At 44.1% G+C, this 20905-nt stretch overlaps 2 protein-coding genes across 3 annotated transcripts in view; both read left to right on the top strand.

Moving 5' to 3' along the window:
• Positions 1-7361, top strand: part of KALRN (kalirin, RhoGEF kinase) — a 721807-nt gene extending 714446 nt beyond the window's left edge. The window contains exons 57-59 of the mRNA XM_019522566.1: positions 810-1010; positions 2368-2506; positions 4905-7361. Coding sequence (XP_019378111.1) covers positions 810-1010; positions 2368-2506; positions 4905-5450 — 886 coding nt within the window. The 3' untranslated portion in view covers positions 5451-7361. The remainder of the gene's footprint in view (positions 1-809; positions 1011-2367; positions 2507-4904) is intronic.
• A 5123-nt stretch (positions 7362-12484) lies between these two features.
• UMPS (uridine monophosphate synthetase) lies at positions 12485-20486 on the top strand. 2 transcript variants are annotated; one of them, XM_019522564.1, is made up of 6 exons: positions 12485-12584; positions 14315-14468; positions 16236-16904; positions 17834-18009; positions 18562-18676; positions 19741-20486. In XM_019522564.1, the coding sequence occupies exons 1-6, from the start codon at positions 12510-12512 to the stop codon at positions 19920-19922; spliced, it is 1371 nt and encodes a 456-aa protein (XP_019378109.1). In that variant the 5' UTR covers positions 12485-12509; the 3' UTR covers positions 19923-20486. The 2 variants fall into 2 exon arrangements, with proteins under 2 accessions (XP_019378109.1, XP_019378108.1); XM_019522563.1 differs by having other exon boundaries at positions 12485-12689.
• The last annotated feature ends 419 nt before the right edge of the window (positions 20487-20905 follow it).

Raw genomic sequence — 20905 nt, 5'->3', positions numbered from 1 at the left:
CCAGTGTTTAAAAATTATACCATCCATCCCCACATACCCATGTGCTGAAGACAAATAGGCCATTACCTCCTCCCTCAGCATCCAGTTGTGAGGCATTATAGTAAAGACCACTGCAGGTGGCTACCCCAGCTCAGCTGCTTGTCTTCCACTCTGGATCCTGGTATAATTTGCTGCCCTGTACCAAAACAGTAAATGTAAGTGTATTGTCTGTCAAAGCTATGTCTGTATGCAGTGCATGGGTTCATCAGTAGGTTTTCTAGCTACAGATAAGAGAACTTCACCCTTCTTTCTCTGCTGTGATACTGTTAGGGACAGCTTTGGACAGTGAGCTCACTTGCATTGCACAAGTGATTCCCTTCTGCTTCTTGCTCTTGATCACTTGTTCTTATTCATGAAATGGTGAGATGGCATCATTATTAATGATTTGTTAATTAAGAAGAGGGTGCTTTGAGTGCTCTGAAAAATGACATTGTCCTTATCAAAGTCATTTCTGGGGGGAACTTGCTCTCAAAAAAATTAAAGCTGCAGCAATATGAACTCACGGGAGATCATTAGCCAATAGCACACAGGCTGCACAACACAAAATGACACCATTTGTTATGTCTGTTTGCTGATCCCCAAAGAATCCCTACTCCCAGGATAAAGAGCACAAGTTCTTTGTAGGAAAAGGTTCTGAGCAACTAGACACATCTGATTCCTCGTAAAATATTAATACACTCACTCAAACAACACTTTGAAAACCACTGTTGTTGCCCTGAAAAATAAATATGATTTATTCATGGGTCCTCTTCATTATCCTGTTTTCCCAGGGGTCGATTCGCCGTAGTAAAGAAATGTGTTCACAAAGCCACCCGGAAAGATGTTGCCGTGAAATTCATTAGCAAAAAAATGAAAAAGAAAGAGCAGGCGGCACATGAAGCGGCTTTGCTACAGCACTTACAGCACCCGCAGTACATCACCATCCATGATACCTATGAGTCACCCACTTCCTATATCTTAGTTTTGGAACTGTAAGTATTGGGCCTCAATGGAGGCTCTAGTTAAAATCCTATCTCTGCTGAAGTCACTGGCAAGACACCTATGGTTTTCAAAAGGGCCAGGATTTTCACCCTCTGACTTTCATTGATTGGGGTGTTACGTAGAACGGCCACTTCACCCTGGCTCTCATTTGTGGATTAAAGGGAAACGAGAGTCTTTGGGACAAACCCACTCTGGTGTAACTCAGTGGAAGCCAGTGGAATGAAATCAGCAAGCAATGTGAACTACATCAGAGAGTAGTTTAACTTCTTTGATACTTCAGTTTAAATATGCATCAGTTGGGAAAGGGTAACTTACCTGGCAGGGGAGATCCCATGATCCTCTGAGCCGAGCAAGTGTAATTATAGGGTGAGGCCTGCCCCTTGCACTCTGGACAGGCTGACCCCTGTGAGCTTCCCCAATGCGGGAAACTCAACTGCACAGTGTTGTGGTGTTGGAGGATTGCGTTCTTGCTTTGCCTGTGTCTTGCTCCTCAGGCTTTTGGCATCTGAACTCCAAGGCCCTGGGCTTGGGGCTTGCATGTTGAATTCCTGCCATGGATTTGGGGTGTACCTGAAGCCCCAGACCGATAGGTCTGGGAGGGTGGATAGCACCACACAGATTCAAATGTTCAAGCTCTGCTCAGTTGACATTTGGAATTTGAATACTGGGCTTTGCCCAATGGGATTCAGAAACAATTTAGCCCTTGAAACGAGATTTAAAAAAAAAATACATGTATACACATAAACCAGTTTTCATCCAAATAAGTGCCAATGGATGCCTTAGCCTGTGCAAGATTGCGTGGTTGGTTGGGGCCACAGGGGGTAAATATAGTGCAGTGAGTGCCATTGGCCTGCAACAACACTACAGCCACTGCAATGAAAAATGCTTTGGAGTTGGGGAACATCTCATTAAATTCACCTGTGCTCTTCGTGTGTTTGTTTATACAAATAAATCAAGCTGGGTCAAGATCCATCAATAAGCATACTTCCAATTGAAAATGTCAGCATTTTCTATCCATTACCCAATCAGCTAGCAAGTCTTAGTAGGTGAATGCATTTGTTTTCAGAGGAAGTGCCTGTGTGTGCTGAACCAGTTCTTGAGCAAATTTCAGTATCTTGCAGCTCTATTCAGTATTTTGGACTTTTCAAGGACAGGTGATAACTGAAGATTAAGCACTGTGTAGTTTTTTTGGCCTGCTATATCTTTAGATATACACACCAACTTTTTCATTTTACCTGCCTCCATTTTTAGGTCACTGAGTTTCCTTTGCCACTATGCTTTCAAATATTAACCATCCCCAGGTGCTTCATATAGATCTTTCATGTCAGAGTTTTGATTTGTTTTAAGGATGGACGATGGCCGTCTCTTGGATTATCTCATGAATCACGATGAGCTGATGGAGGAGAAAGTAGCTTTCTACATCAGAGATACAATGGAGGCACTACAATATCTTCACAATTGCAGAGTGGCTCATTTAGACATAAAGGTAGGAAGAAAACAGAATGAAACTGTTATTTGCTAGTTAAGCACAGACAGCTCCAGGAGGAGAAAGCTCAGAGTGGAAACAGCCTGTGTCCTCAAGAAATTATAGGCTATTTGACAAGCATTCCAGTTCAAGACATATAAGATAGGAGGTTCAAGACATATAAGGTAGGAGGTGGACAGAAGAAGGTTTATTGCTGGAGTTAAGGGTTTCTTCCTTTCTTCTAATAGAAAAGACAGTTTCTCTATTTTATGGATTTATGGTCAGAAGAAGAGGTATGTTTTAAGGAGGAATTTGACAAAAAAATAGAGCAGATGCCTTAGCCTGTGCGAAGAGGGAAAGAGCTTGTGGAAAAGAGGGCAATGAAAGAGGCCCCTCAAAAAAAGAAAAGATAGAAAGGGAGAAGTAATGTGGGAGACGTGAGTAGAGCAAAGAGTACGAGAGGGGAAAAAAGAAAGCAGACAACATACAGAACCTTGGAAGTGAGACAAGTTGCTTAAACATTGAATGAGATAGGAGAGGAATCCAGTGCAAGAGACTGGAAAAGTAAACCAATTTGGTTAGAATGGAAAAGAGAAATCTCCCAAGTGCATTTTTGGGAACATAGGAGACCCAGGAAGTAGTTGGTGTCAAGCCTCAGCTAGATTACCCGGAGTCAAGCTTGCTTTGTTACTGCCCGTAGCAGGAGGCGGCTCCGAGGTCAGAGTTACGCTGAATGATACAGACATCGTCCTAACTTGGTTGCTGCAATGTTCCACCGATTAGCATCCCGACTCTTCAGTCTGACAGATAATAGCCAGCACAGCACACAGGGATTAGTGTTCTGAGTGAGGCCTGTGGGGGTTCAGCAATGTGTGACCTAACCTTGGCTCAGGTTACGTTGGGTGCACCTACATGAGCGATGAAGCTGCAAAAATCAACCCCGACATGGTTTGGGCCAAAATCAGCTGCTCCCAGGTACAATGTAGGCCCAGGTCACCATCTACAGAAGTATTTCTGTAGAGTTAATTACTCCACTGTAAGATCTTATGGCAGAGTTAATTAATCTAAGGGACCAGCCTGCCCTCTTGCATGAATTTCCTTCCCAATTAGTAGCCAATAATGCATTCAGTGCTCCACAGAGAAGTCATTTCGAATCTTCAGCTCGGAAATGAGCCAGTTGAAAAGCTACTTTGGTGCTTCCATTTCCTGTGACAGAATCTTTTTTCTAACATATTCTGTATAACACTTTAGCCCCGACTGTCTGTGATAGCAGGATTCCTTTTCACTGTGACTCTTTGTATTCTCTGCTGGACCTGTCAAGAGGTTAGACTGGACAGTAAGTAGATAGGTGTCTCTGTAAGGTACTTAGAAATTACAGTGAATCCTGCAACAGGGACCCCCTTAGAACTTGGGATTCTTTTCCAAAGCAAAGGCAGGAGCCCACTTCAGTTGAGCATTGAAAGATGCTCTAAATAAATGAAACTGTAGGGACCGATCATGTGGCGGAAAGAGACAGAGGTTTCAGTAGACAATAGAGCAAGTCATAGGCCAATCAGGAGACTGGGAGATGAAGAGCATATCAACAGCAATTTAGAGAAGAGAGAGAGAAGACTTTGGAAAGCAATAAATTTTAGGCATGTTGACTTTGAAGTCACAATAAAAAGGCATGAAAATGAGGAATTAAAACAGAGGCAAGCAGAGGATTTTGAATGGATGGCAGTGAAGAAAACAGGCATTACAATATAAAGAGCTGAATCCACTGTTCATAAAGGATCTGGGGGAAAGTCCAAAGTGAAGGGCAAGGACTGGGCCCTGAAGGTCTCCAGTCAAGTAGGACAGGACTGCTGGAAATGCTGACAGAGAAGTCAGTAGAATAGGAGGAGACTTAAAAGATGTTGAGACCAAGTATGCCTGCAGTCTGATAAAAATAATTAGCAGAGCATTTATGAATGGAATCACAGGAAGCAAGGGAATGTTTTTTCAGCTGTATAAATCTACAGCAGTTCTACTGATTGCAGTGAAGTCTTTTCAAATTTCCACTGCTGTGAGATCAAAATGTCACTTCTTAAGGTAAACACCCTTGAGAAACTAGCTTGCCACATGAGCAAAAGGTATTTAAATAAATTAACGATACAGTCTTAATCTAAAATTAAGATCTGTGTTTTCAGTCTAGGAAGATGAATTCGGGAATTAAACCAGTTTGATCTGAATTTACAGCCACGTAAAGGAGAGCTAGAATTCAGTCCCAGGCAATATGTGTCCTGATTAGTATTTTCTCTATGATGATATGTAAGTCTTGATGGGCTGGTTAATGTGAAAAGCAAAGCTAAATATTGGAGCAGGTGTATCCTTAAATGAAGGAAATAAATTCCATATGCAAAAAATACCTTATATACTTTTTTTCTTGTTATTTCAACAGCCAGAAAATCTACTCATTGACTTAAGGATCCCTGTGCCTCGGGTCAAGCTGATAGACTTGGAAGATGCAGTTCAAATCACAGGACATTACCACATTCACCAACTGCTTGGAAACCCTGAGTTTGCAGCTCCTGAAGTTATCCAAGGTGTCCCTGTCTCACTGAGCACGGATATCTGGAGCATTGGGGTCCTCACCTATGTCATGTTAAGTGGTGTCTCTCCATTCCTGGATGAAAGCAAAGAAGAGACGTGCATAAATGTGTGCAGAGTGGATTTCAGTTTCCCGTCAGAGTATTTCTCGGACGTGAGCCTGGCTGCCAGAGACTTCATCAATGTTATCCTTCAGGAAGACTTCAGGAGAAGACCAACAGCAGCCACCTGTTTACAGCATCCCTGGCTGCAGCCACATACTGGCAACTATTCCAAAATCCCACTGGATACCTCCCGCTTGGCTTCCTTCATAGAGCGCCGCAAGCACCAATATGACGTGCATCCAGTTCCCAATGTTAAGAGCTTCATAATGAACAGGATGAATCCTGGAACGTAATGCAATATATTCCTGAGCTATTACATGACTAGTCCTAAGACCCAGAATACAGTATGAGCAGACATGCTGCAGAATCTGTCTGTATATAATTCTGTATTAAGTATTAATTTCATGTGGTTCCCCAGACTGAGGGTTATAAATTGTACCAGTAGTTGCAGTATCTGTCCAATTACTCAGAACCAAAGTGAATATAGATGGTTTCAGGTGGGCACATCCAGCCTCTTGACAAGGCTATTCTTGGGAAGCAAGAAATCTGCCTGTTATAGTAAAGTCCACACAACAAAGAGGGTGTTTAAGATGAACACCAGCTGGAAGAGGGAACCAAAATACTGTTGCCTTATTTTTGTTAAAGGCAGCCTTATAAGAGACCCCTGTTGGTCTTGCCGAACTGATTTCAAAATATAAACGATGGAGTTGGAGCAGAGTAGTGGGTAAAACTGGGCTGAATCTAGGCAGTCAATAGTTACAATAAATTCAAATTGAATTTGGAGTTTGGAGAAATCACTGATAACTAAGTCCTTAATAAAGGCTGAATTTTGTGAGCCCTCTGTACCCAGGACTCCCACTGACTTCACTGAAGAGGGCACACAAGGTCACGCTCTATTTACAGCTTTTCTGATGGTGTGATTTCAATATTTCTTTACAGTCTTGCTCAAGCAGGCAGAAATCCCACACAGGATTATAGAATCTTTTGCTATATTGAGTCAACATGCAGTACCTTTCAAAATGACAGTTAAGGCAGTGAATTCACTGGAGAATAAAGCTGTTTTGACTAAGCACAATGAGACGACGATGGTTTTTTAAAAAATGTTTTCTAAGCCTTGTACAGAAATCTTTTGCAGAACCTGTGTGTTGAGAAAAGGGTGTCAAATTTTTGCAGTATCTGTAAACTAGATGATGATGTTAACAACGATAATTTTTTGTATCACAGGTTGTTCAATATACCTATATTGTGTGTACATATATAAATATATAAAAAGGACCCTGTTTCATTTCTAGCTTCAAAAACTGCTTGGTCCAAAGCCAGTCAAAGTGCAGTAAGAGTAGGGAGTTTATCCTTGTGCTTACAGCTTCAGAATGGTTTTCTATGTATAAAATTGGTTGCTGATGTTTCCAGATCCATAAATATTTCTTCAGCTGCTTTAAGGCTCCATCACCAAAGCATTTGTGAGGCTATCTTTTATGTCCAAAGCCTAGTTAGAAATAACAGAATCATCATTCCAAGCCAACTTGCAACATTTTCATATTGATGTTATGGTAGCAGGGCTGACTTTAAATACAAGCAACATGGGAAATCTCATAGTTCACAAGCTGGCCAAATTTTCCCTTTTAAGCAGTATGACTGGAGGAGTAGGCAATACTCCCTCATCCTGTTCCAGCATCTTGGGACAGTTAATAGGTCCCAACCCAGCGCATGGTGGGGGATCTGACTGATCAGATAATCAGGAAAGGGGTATATCTTTCCAGGCACATGGGTAGCTCTATCAATGGTGAGCTCTGCCAGTGTGCCTGGGGTAGGTAATATCCAAGCTCTTACCACAGCAGTTGATAGTGAACTCTTGATTCGCAGGGTTGGATTTCCCAAGGCAAAAGGTTTGATCTGCTAATCTGTGCACATCATAGCCTATCTTGAGCAATTGCCTAGGAGCAATAGTGAAATCCAGTAGTGGTAAGTGGTCTGTCTGCTGGTAGTGTCCACAGGAGTCGGTAGATCGGCAGAAAAACAGTCTCTCCAGCCCCAAAGTGACAAAATCCCTCTGCCAGCACTGCTAATGCCTCGGGGCTCTACCAGCCCTTGATCCTCTTCAAAACTCAGCTCCTTCTGGGATTTTAGAGCACTGCATTTGTCCTACACCGTGAAACTGCACCGTCGCAATGAAGCTAGGGCCCTCTGTGGCTGTCGGGTGGGTTTTGCTAGTGGACAAAGAAACAGAAAGAAACAGGCCAAGACTTTCACCGCTATACAAGTGTAGACGTAAACATGGAGCCTTGGGAAAGGGGACCCACCATTAGAGGGGGAGACTAAGTAACTGGCTAGTGTCAGGGGCATCCTAATAATGCATCCGTGATGGGGGAAGGTCAGGTACTCAGTAACAGGCAGCAAGAGTCTGCTCGAAGGGCTAGGAAGGGGAGAGGCTTGGCCAGGCGCTGAAAAGAATGCATGAACTGAAACCTATTTCATTTCCTCCCTTTAATGTGGCAGCTAATTTTCCAAGCAATGCAGTGCAGTGGCCCCTTCCCACAAGACAGAGAATGGAATAGCAGCCTGAGCATGGCTGCAAATGTTCCTTCAGATGACAGCCACCAACGGGCTTCTTACATTAGCTCAGCTCTCAGGTACTTTCTCACTATGGGACTGTTTATTTTCCCCCTCTTCCTATTTGTAGAAGTTGGCCTGTGGGGATATCTTGTCTATCTGCTGTGACTGTGCTGCCCTTAAAAAGGTTTATGGGAGGGTGCTTAACAGAACCCACAGCTGTTCTAAGACCTGTGTAGCTGTTAAACCATAAACTTTCTGCATGATTTCAAAAAATCATGGATCTTGTGAAATCGTGAGTTATGATTTTATTTCCTTACAACTATATTCCAGTCTCCAACTGCCACACCAAGCGCATACCACTTTGGGACATGTAGGAAAAATATTGGGTTAATTAAAGAGATTTTTTAAGTGTTTTACTGGCATAAAATTAAGGCAGCTGAAAGAGGATGCTGGGTTCAGTCCTGTGGCTTTAAAACTGCTTTAAGACAGTGAGGTGACTTTTAGAGGAGAAACTGGGAGATACGGAACATCAAACCCATAGATCTTATTCATTTCTTTTTCTTTATTGGTTTAGTAACTTTGCATTGGAAAGAACCATTTCTTGAGCATGTCTTTTTTTCTGTACGCTCCGAAAATTCTGGCCTCTTTAATAATAGTGTATCTAGAATTGTTTCATGCCAGGTCTTGCGCTGGTCACCTAGGTAAAATTCCCATTGATTAGGAATTGTTTTGTCTGAATAAGTGGCAATTTGGCTCCTAAGTGTCATTGTCCATTAAACACTAGGGGAGTGGATCTGATCTTGCTCCCACTCAACTAATTAGGTCTGGACTTTGCACTTCTTTGAGGGTATAACTCTGCCCCCATGATGTCCATGAAGCCCAACCACTTGGGCAAAAGGAGCCGCAAAGTGGACTAGTGGATGCAGAACTACAACAGCCTTGTCTCCCTGCATTTCCATCATGTTAAGTCTTTCCCACTATAAACAAGAAAAAGTTCATGATGTTCAGTTAGGCTACTAAGAAAGTCAAAGCCCTAAGACAGTTGCTAAGTAGGGATGAAGCTATGCCAGGAATCTGTAACATTCAAGGCACACTTATAGCCAAATGATGGTGTGACTGTAGCATGGAAAGACATTGTTCAGGAGTTATAATTTAGCTAGCACAGATAACAATAGTACCAAAAATCTGATACAAGCTTAAGCATGGGTTGACAACTGGAGTACATAACCCAAATCTCTGATGGGCATGTGCTACCATGCTAAAGTTTGGGCCACTTGGTTGCTTAGACACCCCTGCTGGAAGACATCCTGGAAGGTGGTAATGCAGTTACTAAAGTATCCACCTGTAAAAGAAATCTGTTTTATAGTCCTGTGCTGATGGACTGAACTATGATGGACAATTTTTAAGGAAATGCACATGGCAAAAATAAACTGAGTGGAGAAAGCTTAGTTTCTCATTGCCCATAAATCTTCTAGCTCTGCTGAGGGTGTGGACATATTAAACATTTATACCAGTGTAATTAGCATTATATCAGTATAAAAATGTAGCAAGCAATCAGACAACAAAAAAATCCCTAAACCAAAGGAACTTCACCCAATCTGATGGAGAATTACCCCTGAAAAAATCAGAGGTAAAACTCTACGAGTGGAAATAAAACTGGTTTAGACGTATGTCCGCTTCCACTCTATGGTAGCTGTGTGCTAGAGACAAACAAGCAATAATTTGCCACCCTGCCAAGGTGTTGTGATAGCACCTATCATCCTGGAACAGCTTCACATCTGTCTGTTCCCAGTGCCAACATCATTTACATTAGTATACAAGCCTGATGTCAATGACACTGGGGTAAAGGATAATCTCTCTGCACCCTCAGAGTGGCCAGGCCAAATGTGTGTACGTTACACATACTCTTTTATACTTGTCCGTGCACTATTGAAAGTTTTTATCCGCTCTCTAAACCCAGGATTGCCACAGAATAAATCCTGATGTCTCAGCCATGCTACATAGCTGCAGACCCAAAGTGCTGCCTTAAGACAGAGCTCACAGTGCAGCAGGCTAGCTGCCTCTCGGTTCCTGAAAAGGGCCAATAAGCAGAAAGGAAGAAGGCTCAAGGATTTTAAACCCTGAACTTAAAACAATCCAAGCTTTGCGTGCCCTATCTTCTTATCCTCCAGCATCTTTCTCACCCTTCTTCCTTCCTCCTCTAAATAACTGACCTTTTCTGCAGCAATACTAACTTGAGGTGCTGGCTGCTAGAAATCTTCGGTGCCTGTGCACGAAAGCTTGCAAATAAAGATTTTTTTTTGCAAACATCTAGTTGGTCTAATAAAAGATATCCCCTCTGCCACAAGTTCTGATTCCTTTTGCCTCTAAACCAATACAGCTACAACCTGGATACCTGGTTGCTAGAAAAAAAATATTTCCCTTTAAAACTAAGTTAAGATCTGGGCAAGTTCTGCCCTGGATGTCACCTGTATGACTTCTGGGGCTTTGGTGGATTTCATTAGTATAGCTGAGGGCATGAGTTACCTTTGCTATGCAAACCATCAGCAGAAGCTAACGATGGAGCTGTACAGTGTTATTTGAAAGGAGGGTCTTTGGTTATGTATAACAGTACCTTAATGCCTTCTCATTTAGAGGATGATAATCAAATGATCTCAGATAACACAATTTTCAGAGACCACTTTGGTGAGTAATGTGCAGACCAGAACGGTCTGACTAACCATTATACACACGCACGCAGACTAGCCTTTCGGTTTTATTCCCTGTCCATTCCCCCGTGAGGCAGAGTCCTCTCAAAGATGCAGATTTATTGTCCCATTCACACTTTTGCGTTCCATCAGAAAATGGTGCTTTCCTGAGGGAACAAAATAAAATCCCATTTCACAAGGCCGACTGCACACTGCCATCAAGTGATGAAATCCTATTCTGGACTCTGTATAGCGGTGAGTGTTACCATAATGTCAGGATTCTGAATATTTGCTGTCATCGTAGTCTTTGAATATGAAGCTAGTGAAAATGAACATCTTCTCTACTCACTTAAGCCATATTTCACCTCCATGTCCAACTTTTGATGCTGGTGCTTTTACTTCTCTTTCTACCAAACTGTTCAAAATAACTCTGCCACTGAGGTCAGTAAAACCACACATGCTTTCTGCGAATACCAAAAGGAAGGCAAATGCAGGGGACAATCACAAATGCAATCTCAGTGAGACCTAACCCCAGATGAACAGCAGTGGCCAAAGAGTAAACAGTTGGCGCACACTGATGCTATTCAATCTCAGCAACAGTCACTTGAAGGAGGAAAAAAGAAACAGTATTGCTAATAGCTCAGCATTTTAAAGGTGCAAACTAATTCCACAGCCTTAATTGTTTCAGTGTATTGCTGGTCTGCCTTAAGTGTATCTTCTGTTTTAGGGCCAATTTCATTTTGTACGCACACACGGTTGTTTTGTAAAGGTAAGTTTGTAAATATTTTATTTGTCAAGTCTGATCCCTCCCCGTGTAACGTTGTAAAGTGATAACTTGCTGTCACATCTTATTGCTCCTCTCCTGCGTATATGTGCGATCGTCGAGAGACGACGCTTTGAGCCATACATCTTGTCTGTCACTGCATTCCTATAGAGTACACTCACGATATGGTTTCTGGGTTTCTTTTTATTAAAGACAGTTGTTCAGACAAAGGATGCATCTGTTTTATTTCACAAGCGGCGGCAGAAGCCGGGAGGAGTTTGAAACCGCATCAGTCGCTGTATCCTCTGCACCCCTGGAGGTGCAGGGGGCATTAAAGGAAGGAGTGTGTTGCACCAGGGCTTGGGTACGTGCCTCGTGACATGGGGTGGCCTCTGCCTCAGTTGTCACCATGTCCGTGTGGTCGTGGGATGGCCCCCTCGTGGACCCTTCTTCCCTGTTAGGATAGTGAGGCCGGGTGGACTATGATCCATCGTGGGCGGGTATCCAAGAGGAGGTTGCAGATCTCCCTGGCTTGCCTCCTTCCCCGCTTCCTGCTGCAAACCTCAGGGTGTGTTTAAGTCTCCCTCAGAGGTGCTGGGTGGTGGCTGCCGCCAAAGCCAGGACTTTGGCTGGGCTGCACCCACGCTCCTGCTGCAACCAATCCCAGAGGTTCCTGGCGGGAGGGTCTTGCGGGGTCAAAGCAACGGCCAGATTTGGGGTCAGAACAGAACAGGACCCCCCAGTCGCGTTGGTACGGATTGGGGGGTGTCTGCCTCCCTCCCGCTGGGATCTCCAGTGCATATCAGCAACATCTTGGGGCAGGTTGGGGCACCACAGGGTGCTGTGCGGAGGTGACTGGGGTGTCCCCACAGAGATCCATGGGCCTGCTTGTGGGGCCGCTGCCATCCGAGCTCCTCGAGTCGCGGGAATCCCGCCGTGCTCCGAGAGGAGCAGTGGCGCCCTCTGCTGCCTGTGAAGGCAGTTTCCCGACACCAACAACAGGCGGCACGTGAGATAGCGGCGCATGCGCACTCTCAGAACCTGGCCCGCCGTTCCCAACGGCTTCCCCCTCGCTCCACGCATGCGCACACTCAGAACCCCGCCTGCCATTCCCAACCACCTCCCTCTCACTGCGCATGCGCACATTCGGGACCGCCCTCCGAGTTGCCTTGCAGGGCGCATGCGCAAAGAGAGGGCGGGAAGGATACATAGATTCATAGATTCATAGATTCATAGATTAAGGGTCGGAAGGGACCTAGTAGATCTTCTAGCCCGACCCCCCGCCAGGGCGGGAGAACAACAAAAACCCCAAAAAGATACTTCCGCTTCCCCTCTTTTTCCTGGTTACTATGACGGCGTCATCACCGCGCGCCGGAAGCGGTGCAAGTGGCAGCATGGAGGAGCTGGTGTTGGGGCTGTACCAGGCGCGAGCCGTGCGCTTTGGCGACTTCGTGCTCAAGAGCGGGCTCCGCTCCCCGGTCTACATCGACCTGCGTGTCATCGTCTCGCACCCGCCGCTGCTCAACCAGGCACGGCCGCGGGGGGGTGGACCGGGCCAGGCCGCGCAACTTCAACCCGGGGAGGCCGTGGGTGGCATCTCCAGGGAGCAAAAAGCAGAGCAGCAGGCAGGGTGGGGTAGCTTGTGGCATGCCTGGCAAACAGATGTCCCTCCCCCACTTGCCTTAGTTTATCGGGGAGTTTTCTTCGGGCAGCTTCTGCAGGAGCCCCGTGTGAAAACTGCCTTTTGTTAATTTTCAGCTGCCCACCTACTACTTCCATTTTGTGGCCTCTTGCTCTCGTCTTGTGAGGCGAGAGTCGATACATTTTTATTGACTTTCATTGAATCATAGAAAATGAGGGTTGAAGGGACCTCAGGAGGTCACATCTAGTGCAACCCCCTGCTCAAAGCAGCCCCAACCCCAACTAGATCATCCCAGCTAAAGCTTTGTCCAGCTGGGTCTTGAAAACCTCCAGGGGTGGTGAGTCCTCACCCTCCCTGGGTAACCTGTTCCAGTGCTTTACTACCCTCCTAGCGAGACATTTCTGCCTAATATCTAGCCTAAACTGCCCTTGCTGCAACTTGAGCCCGCTGCTCCTTGTTCTGTCTGAGAACGATCCAGCTCCATCCTCTTTCGAACCCGCTGTCATGGAATTGAAGGCTGCTATTAAATCCCCTCTCCGTCTCCTCTTCTTCAGACTAAATAAGCCCCGTTCCCTCAGCCTCTCACAAGTTGTATCCCCCAGCCCCCAAACCATTTTTGTTGCCCTCCACTAGACTCTCCAGTTTGTCCACATCCTTTCTGTAGTGTGTGTGGAGGTGGGGGAGAGAGGTCTGAACACTACTCCAGACATGGCCCTGCAGCCACACATTGAGGCCCCATATCCCCCTCCCCCACCCCATTTGCCTGCAGGAGCTGCTTGTGAGCACACGCATGCATACGGCACTGCTGCCTGACTGCCCTCCTTCTGCTCTCTCCCAGCCCATTGCAGGCTGGAACTCTGCCTGCCTGCAGAGAGATCTTTACAAAACAGCAAAATCTTCAGGGTTCCTCTGGCAAAATTAGAAATCCACAGTTTCCTCCGGCAAAGGGGAAATCTAGTTTTCTCCATTTTTCCTGTTGAAACAGAAAACACGGATCCCTGAGTATCACTCCTATGCTGCCTTACTGTCACTAGGAATTGAAGCCAGTTACCAAGTTGGGATGACAAGTGCTACTATATTACAAAAATTAATTGCCTGGAGGGCCAAGATTGGGGGAAACAGGCCAGCCTCTAAACAGTATAACTGATTGTGCAAGTAGGGATCTGTGATATGTTTGCTTTGCTGCTTTTGGCTGCTCTGCAAGTTCTGTCTGTAGGCCAGTGACTCTCAGCCAATGGATGCAACACCCTAGGGTGGCTTGAGCATCTTTCAGGGGTGTTGTGTGGTGTCACAGGATGTCAGCATTGTTAGGTATGCAAACATGATTTACAAGATAAGCCCAGAGACTATAGTGTCCAAAATGTTTTACCCTGTTGTGGTTTTCTATAGTTCTTTGTAGCAGAAGAATTACTTTGTCAGAACCTGGCAATGAAAATTTGAAATTGTCCCCTGGGAATTGTATGTAGTTTAGGATAAGATTGTTACTGCTTAAAAACATGGTGTATTTTTCAGGTTGCAGATCTTCTGTTCCAAACTGCCAAAGATGCTGGGATCAAGTATGACTCCGTATGTGGAGTCCCATATACAGCGTTGCCTTTGGCTACTATTATCTGCTCCACCAAGCAGATCCCAATGCTTATACGGAGGAAAGAAGCTAAGGACTACGGTAAAATTATTTAACTTAATTCAGGCTGTGAAACACTTTTTCTATTTGTAATATTTGTTTTTTAAAGTATTTTAAATGATTGATATGCCATTTACAGCTGTCAAGCTGTGTTGTAATAAACATTTTTTCAGTAGTAAATTCTACTCCAAGTTCCCCTTGGCTGACCCCAGTCTTTCCTAGAATCCCGCTGGCTTTTAAGGCAGGAGCAGGCAATTATTGTGGGCAGAGGGTCACTGAGTTTTGGCAAGCCATGGAGAGCTGCATGACAGGCAGCCAGGGGCAGATACATATTCATTTTTTACATTTTTAGGGGCCCCGCAGGCCAAATAGAATGGTCTGGCGGAGTACATTTTGCCCACCCCTGCTTTAAGGGTGCCTCTTACAGGACCATGTGACAATAAAAGGAAATGTACACCCAAGCTTTGGAAAAGATACCAAAGCCAAAATCACTGTATCTTAGGTAGCATCAGGGGCTAAGCAACCCCTGTATGCATTTCCTCACCTCCTTTGAATGCTGCACAGGCATGCTAGGGAGTCCAGGATTCCTTTATGTACCTTCTCCAAATCATGAAGGAGCCTCACCTTCCCTTTTCCATGCAGAAAGATTCCTTCTTTCTCGGGTGGCTTGTGTTTGAAGTAGGCCCCTTTGTTCCTCTTTTACCCTCCTGCATACAGCTTCTCTAGAACTTGGAGTCTCCAGTCTCTTCTCCCTCTCTTTGAAATGGCCCATGAACCACCGCCCCCCTTTTTATAGCCTCAAGCTTTCTTGTCAATGAACGAATGATCCTCTACTTAGTTACTGTCTCAGTCACAGAAATCACACTTGGAAAACTGGTTTCCTTTAAAGGGTGACTATCATTTTATCCAAGATTTTATCCATCAAAATGAAGTGACCATCCATGGTTAGTCTTTGCCAGGCATAGAAATATCTCTCACTTTTTGTGCCAAGAGGAAAACAGAAGAGGAAATGGATAAAGCCCCTCAGTTAAAATGCAGTTAGCCTGGTAGAGTTCCCAATACCAAATAGAAACATAAGCCATGGTTAGATGGAGTCCCCAGATCATCCTAGTACAGTATTGATAGCCACTATATTCATTGTGTTCTGCCCTGCTGCTGCTCATGACTTTGGGGAGATTAAGTTTCTTTTGTTGCTCATGTCCCGTTGTTGGTGAAGGTAGAGGCTCCGTAGCTTCCATAACCATCTTAACAGGGAAGTTATCCTCTTAGAGGATAGTGATAAATATATTAAAGTTTCAGTAATGCAGGTGACTTACTCAACTTTCAAACTCTCAAGAGTAGCTACAAAAGAGATGAATTCTGTGGTTCCAGTAGTAGTGTTTTTATAATGGTAAAAAATTGCCCGTTTCTATAGTTGCTTATCCAAGGACTAGTCAGATATGGACCTTGGCAATGCTGTGAGAAAACACAGATCTCAAGTTTTGCAAATATTAATTCATCTCACCTCTTCTTCAAACAAAGGACTCCATGAGCTTACTCATTCCTTGGAGTTTAAGTGACTTGCCTAGAGAGAATTCTGTGATAGAGCCATGGCTAAAACTTTGATAATCCAAACTCAGGAGTACCAAATTTACCTCCTAACAAGGAAAGCAAAGCTACCTGTTTCTTTCATACCTAGCTCCGTTATTTATCAAAACTATTTTCCAAAAGGCACCATATCTTTACAATGATAATATTAAAGCAGCAGTTTCATATTTTTTATTTTTTTGATATATTAATGACTTAATGGGTTGTCATTCTGTTTTAAAGGAACAAAGCGTCTGGTGGAAGGTACCATTGTGCCAGAACAAACCTGTTTGATCATTGAGGACATTGTCACAAGCGGATCTAGTATCTTGGAGACTGTAGATGTTCTTCAGAAAGAAGGGTTAAAAGTCACTGATGCCATAGTGCTGTTGGACAGGGAACAGGGGGGGAAAGCCATGTTAGCAGACAAAGGAATTCACCTACACTCTGTCTGTACCTTGTCCACTGTGCTGGAGATTCTCCAGAAGCAAAAGAAAGTTGACTCTGAAACAGTTAAGGAGGTGCAGAAATTCATTGAGGGTGCAGTCTTCAAACCAGCACAGCAAAATGGGATTGCTCCTGGCAAAAGACTATGCAAAGAAATGAGCTTCAGCACACGTGCTCAACTTCCTGGGATTCATCCTATTGCCACCAGACTCCTCAATCTTATGGAGAAGAAACAAACCAACCTGTGCCTTTCTGCTGATGTCACAGACTCCAAGGAGCTTCTAGAATTGGCTGCTACCCTAGGTCCCAGCATTTGCATCTTAAAGACCCATGTAGATATCCTGAAAGATTTCACTCCAGAGGTAGCAAAGGAATTGAGAGCTCTTGCAGACAAATACCAGTTCTTGATTTTTGAAGACCGAAAGTTTGCAGACATTGGAAACACTGTGAAACATCAGTATGAAGGTGCGAATTCTCAGCTTTGGTTCTCTGGGACTTCTTAGTATATGTTCCTATTAAATATGGCAGAGGCATGAATTTCTTAAGGTGGTCTCTTTTATTGGACCAACCACGTAATTGGGATAGATTTTGACAAGCTTTCAAATGGAAGGCATTCTTCATTTGAAAGCTTGTTGAAATCTATCCCAACTATTCAGTTGGTCCAATAAAAGATATCACCCTAATAACTCCTTGCCTCACTTAATGTCTGGACCATCACAACAACATCACTCTTATGCTACTATTAAATATGATACAGTTTCTTATGGTGACAAAGGCTAAATAGCACATGCTGTACTGTTTGTAAGTTGTTAGCCAAATCTCTTTTGTCACTTGGTTGTAGCTTCTCTTGAAAGAGACCCCTGATACCAGTAAGCTCTAGGCCAGGGCTGGCCATCGTAGCAGCCAGGGGCTGCACCAGCAAAGGCCATGTCACCTTCCTGGCTGCAAACACCAGGTAGTTGGTCTCTGCTCCCCCTCGTCCTCCCAACCACTGCGCCATGTGGGTAGGAGCAAGAAGTGAAAGCCAGAGAAGGGAGGGGGAGCCTGGAGATCTAAGCTGCAGCAGCAGCTGGAGTGATGAAGGGAACAACAGCCAGAGGAAGCCTGGGGGCTGCAGGTTAACCCCTTGCAAGCTGCATGTGACCTGCGGGGCCCCAATTGGACAGCTTTGCGCTAGGTCATGATAAACTTCACAACTTTGTGAAGATAAACATGATTGAGATGTACCAGCCTGCTAAGTTCATGCATTTAAGAGGCTATCTGATCACAGAGGACACTTTTAACAGCTAGTACCTGCTGCAGTTAATACTGCTTAATAACCGTTTCATTAAAGGTCATGTTTCCTCCTTGATGGATTCCAAGTGCTGATACTGACTGCCTCTCTCTGTTCACAGGTGGCATGTTCAAGATAGCTTCCTGGGCAGATTTTGTCAATGCTCATGTGGTCCCAGGTTCTGGAGTTGTGAAAGGACTGAAAGAAGTTGGGCTTCCTTTGCAACGAGGCTGCCTCCTGATTGCTGAGATGAGCTCCCAAGGTTCACTTGCAACCGGTGACTACACCAGAGCTGCAGTAAGTAAGCAATTGTTTCACCTGGAAGACCTGCCAGTGATCTGATAAAGAAGACTGGGGGCTTTTCTTATCAGAGTTCCAGTTTACACGGAGCTTCTTGGGTGCACCTACCACTACACCAGGATTTTTTTTCAAAGATTTAAACCAGACTTCCATGACTTAGGGGGTAGCCTGCACCTGTTTGTATTAGCAGGCTGCATTATTGCTAATTTGTTTTGCATTATCGTGTTGACCACTGTAGAAGTGTATTGCTTTCTTCTTTTTAACAAGCTCACTCTCGATTAGTGTAATTGCTTTCTATTAGCTCATGCTTTTATGTTTTGCTCTTGTGTCCTACAGCTACTTATTATTTCCAGGTTTTAGTTAGGAGCTATATCAGTTCTGTCTCCTGATTCTTTTTTGTGCCCAGAAACAAGGACTGAAACATTTCTTCTGCATGCTTCTGCCCTGGTGCATGATCCTATTTCACAAGTCTATAAATGGTTTGACCTGCAGCCACATTGATCAGCCTTGGTTCTAGGTCTCTTATCTCTTCTTTTTGGGTTTTCTTAGGTACAAATGGCGGAGGAAAGCTCAGACTTTGTTTTTGGATTCATTGCTGGCTCTCAAGTTAGTAACAAACCAGAGTTTCTTCATTTGACTCCAGGTGTTCAGTTGCAAGCTGGAGGTAATCTGGGGAAATGGAGGGTTGAATTAGCAATGACGTTTCGCATGTTGATCACCTCAGAAGTGATTTATTTAAAGATTTATAGTTCTATAAATGTACTTTCTTCAGATATGTAGTGTCACTGATTCTTCAGTCTTTATTGTTGCTGAAACCTGTGATTTGGTTTCTCTGGAAACTGGTCAGTAGCTTTCTGGTTAGAAAAAGATTGATTGCACACGGACAATGTTCTCCAATAAACGTGTATACTTGAATGCAAGTATGAGAGCATATGAGAGGTGTACAGCCCTTCAAGACTCAGTACCTTCTCTGGAAAACAGCCAGTTTCCAGGAAGGGGACCAGCAGGCTCTTTGAGCTTTATGTGCATTCGAGTGTACAGCTCCTTAGCGCACGCAGGATGTGTGGACTGTATTATCATTAGATGGCACGTTCCATTGCGTAGGTCAGGCATTGGCAACCTGTTAGCAGCAGTGAGCTGAATAAATGCTGTTGTCTCCAAAGAAAGGTCTTTGCTTACTGCCATTTGCCCTCCCCCTGTTCTCCTGCTGATCTAAGTTGCCAGGGGTGATTAAAAACCATGTTTTCAGCAGTGGGGAACGAGGAGGTGGGCAGCCTTCACTTGGAACTGCATTGAAACAGCAGCTTTTGGCAGTCGCAGCAGTGAGCCGTGCAGGCTAGATCCTGCCCGCAGACTCTGTTTGACACCCCTGCCCTATAACATTAAACACAAATGTAGCTTGGCAGCAGTAATCAAGTCCTGGGCTCGTTCTAAGTTTTAGTGATTCTGTTAGAGACTTCTTTGGCATGCTGCTCCCCGTACTATAATGTGTAAGGCATGAAAACGAAGGCACCATGTATTGAATTCAGTGTGAATCAATATTGGCATATCTTTGTTTAGCTGTGTTACAAGAAGTGCCTTCCTTGAGGTAGTATGAACTCAGAGTTTAGGTCGATGCAGTGAATGCATATGGTCTCTTCTCAGGTTCCACCGTCTGGTTTAGAACATCTTGTTGGTGCCATTTATTACAAATAAGAAAGACCAATTTGTTTATGTATAATTTTTCAGGTGATGCCCTTGGACAACAGTACTTAAGCCCTCAGGAAGTTATTAGCAACAGAGGGTCTGACATCATTATTGTGGGACGTGGTATCTTATCCGCATCGAACCGTCCTGAAGAAGCAGAGAAGTACAGGAAGGCAGGATGGGAGAGCTACTTGAGTCGACTTGGGGTTCACACACACGACTGATCTGAGCTTGAGTCATTCCAGTGAACAAATAAATCCAGTGCATTCAAGAAGATACTTGTATTATTTGAAGAAGGTTCTCCGTGGTTTTTTAGATGGGCAGTTGCTATTAAATCAATGGAATATTTTCTTTTAAGGAAAGAATGTGCTATTGACTGAATATTTAATGATCCATATATACAGTCCCGCTCACACTGAAGGATTTATTTAAAAATGTAAAATCAAAAGTCACTGCTTGGCTTGGATTTCCAGCCAGTCTGAAACTAGACTACTTGCTGCTTAGTTTAGACGAGAGTAAATGAGAACACTCCAAGATGAACTTCCATAGTTATCGTAGTCCTGTTGTTTTTCTTATGGGAACAGTGCAGGGGCAGTTCCTTCAGTACTGAACCACTACGTGGACCTTTCAGTGCTCAGACACAACGTACCATGTTCTAATTCTCACCATGCGAAGTGCAGCAATGTGCAGTTTAATAATAATTTTCAGCGATTCTTCCTAAAGTGAATTTGTTACGTTACTACTGAATTTATTACTGTTCTTGTACGTTCCTTGTCTTGTGCCTCAACTGTTGCTTTTTGGGTTTCTTTTTAAAGAAGATGAAGACTATTAGGAGCCATGAACCTAAGATTATGACTAGTCAAAATTGTTTGGTATGATGGTTCATCTCAAAATTGCTCTGACAGAATTAAACTATAGCTACTCACTGGGCCCGTCTACATGTTCATTAATGTGCCATAATTAAGGCACATTAGGTTAGTACCTGTAATAACAGGTACTAACTTAGTGCGCTGTAATTGGCACTACTGTGCAGTAGGACTAGCATGCTTTTTCTGTGACACTAATGTGCTGTAGACTAATTCTGCTGCGGATTAGCACAGTTTTTGCCTGCTGTGCTTATGCACAGTAGAATTAGTCTACTGTGCGTTTTTTAGCATCTCGTGTAGATGCGCCCATTATCACAAAGTGGTATTAAGTAGGAATGAGG

This window comes from Gavialis gangeticus, unplaced genomic scaffold, assembly GCF_001723915.1.
Source record: "Gavialis gangeticus isolate Ggan-Ray unplaced genomic scaffold, GavGan_comp1, whole genome shotgun sequence".
Classification (NCBI taxonomy): domain Eukaryota; kingdom Metazoa; phylum Chordata; order Crocodylia; family Gavialidae; genus Gavialis; species Gavialis gangeticus.
Note: the sequence above shows the minus strand (reverse complement) of the source record. Positions and strands in the feature narration are given on the sequence as shown.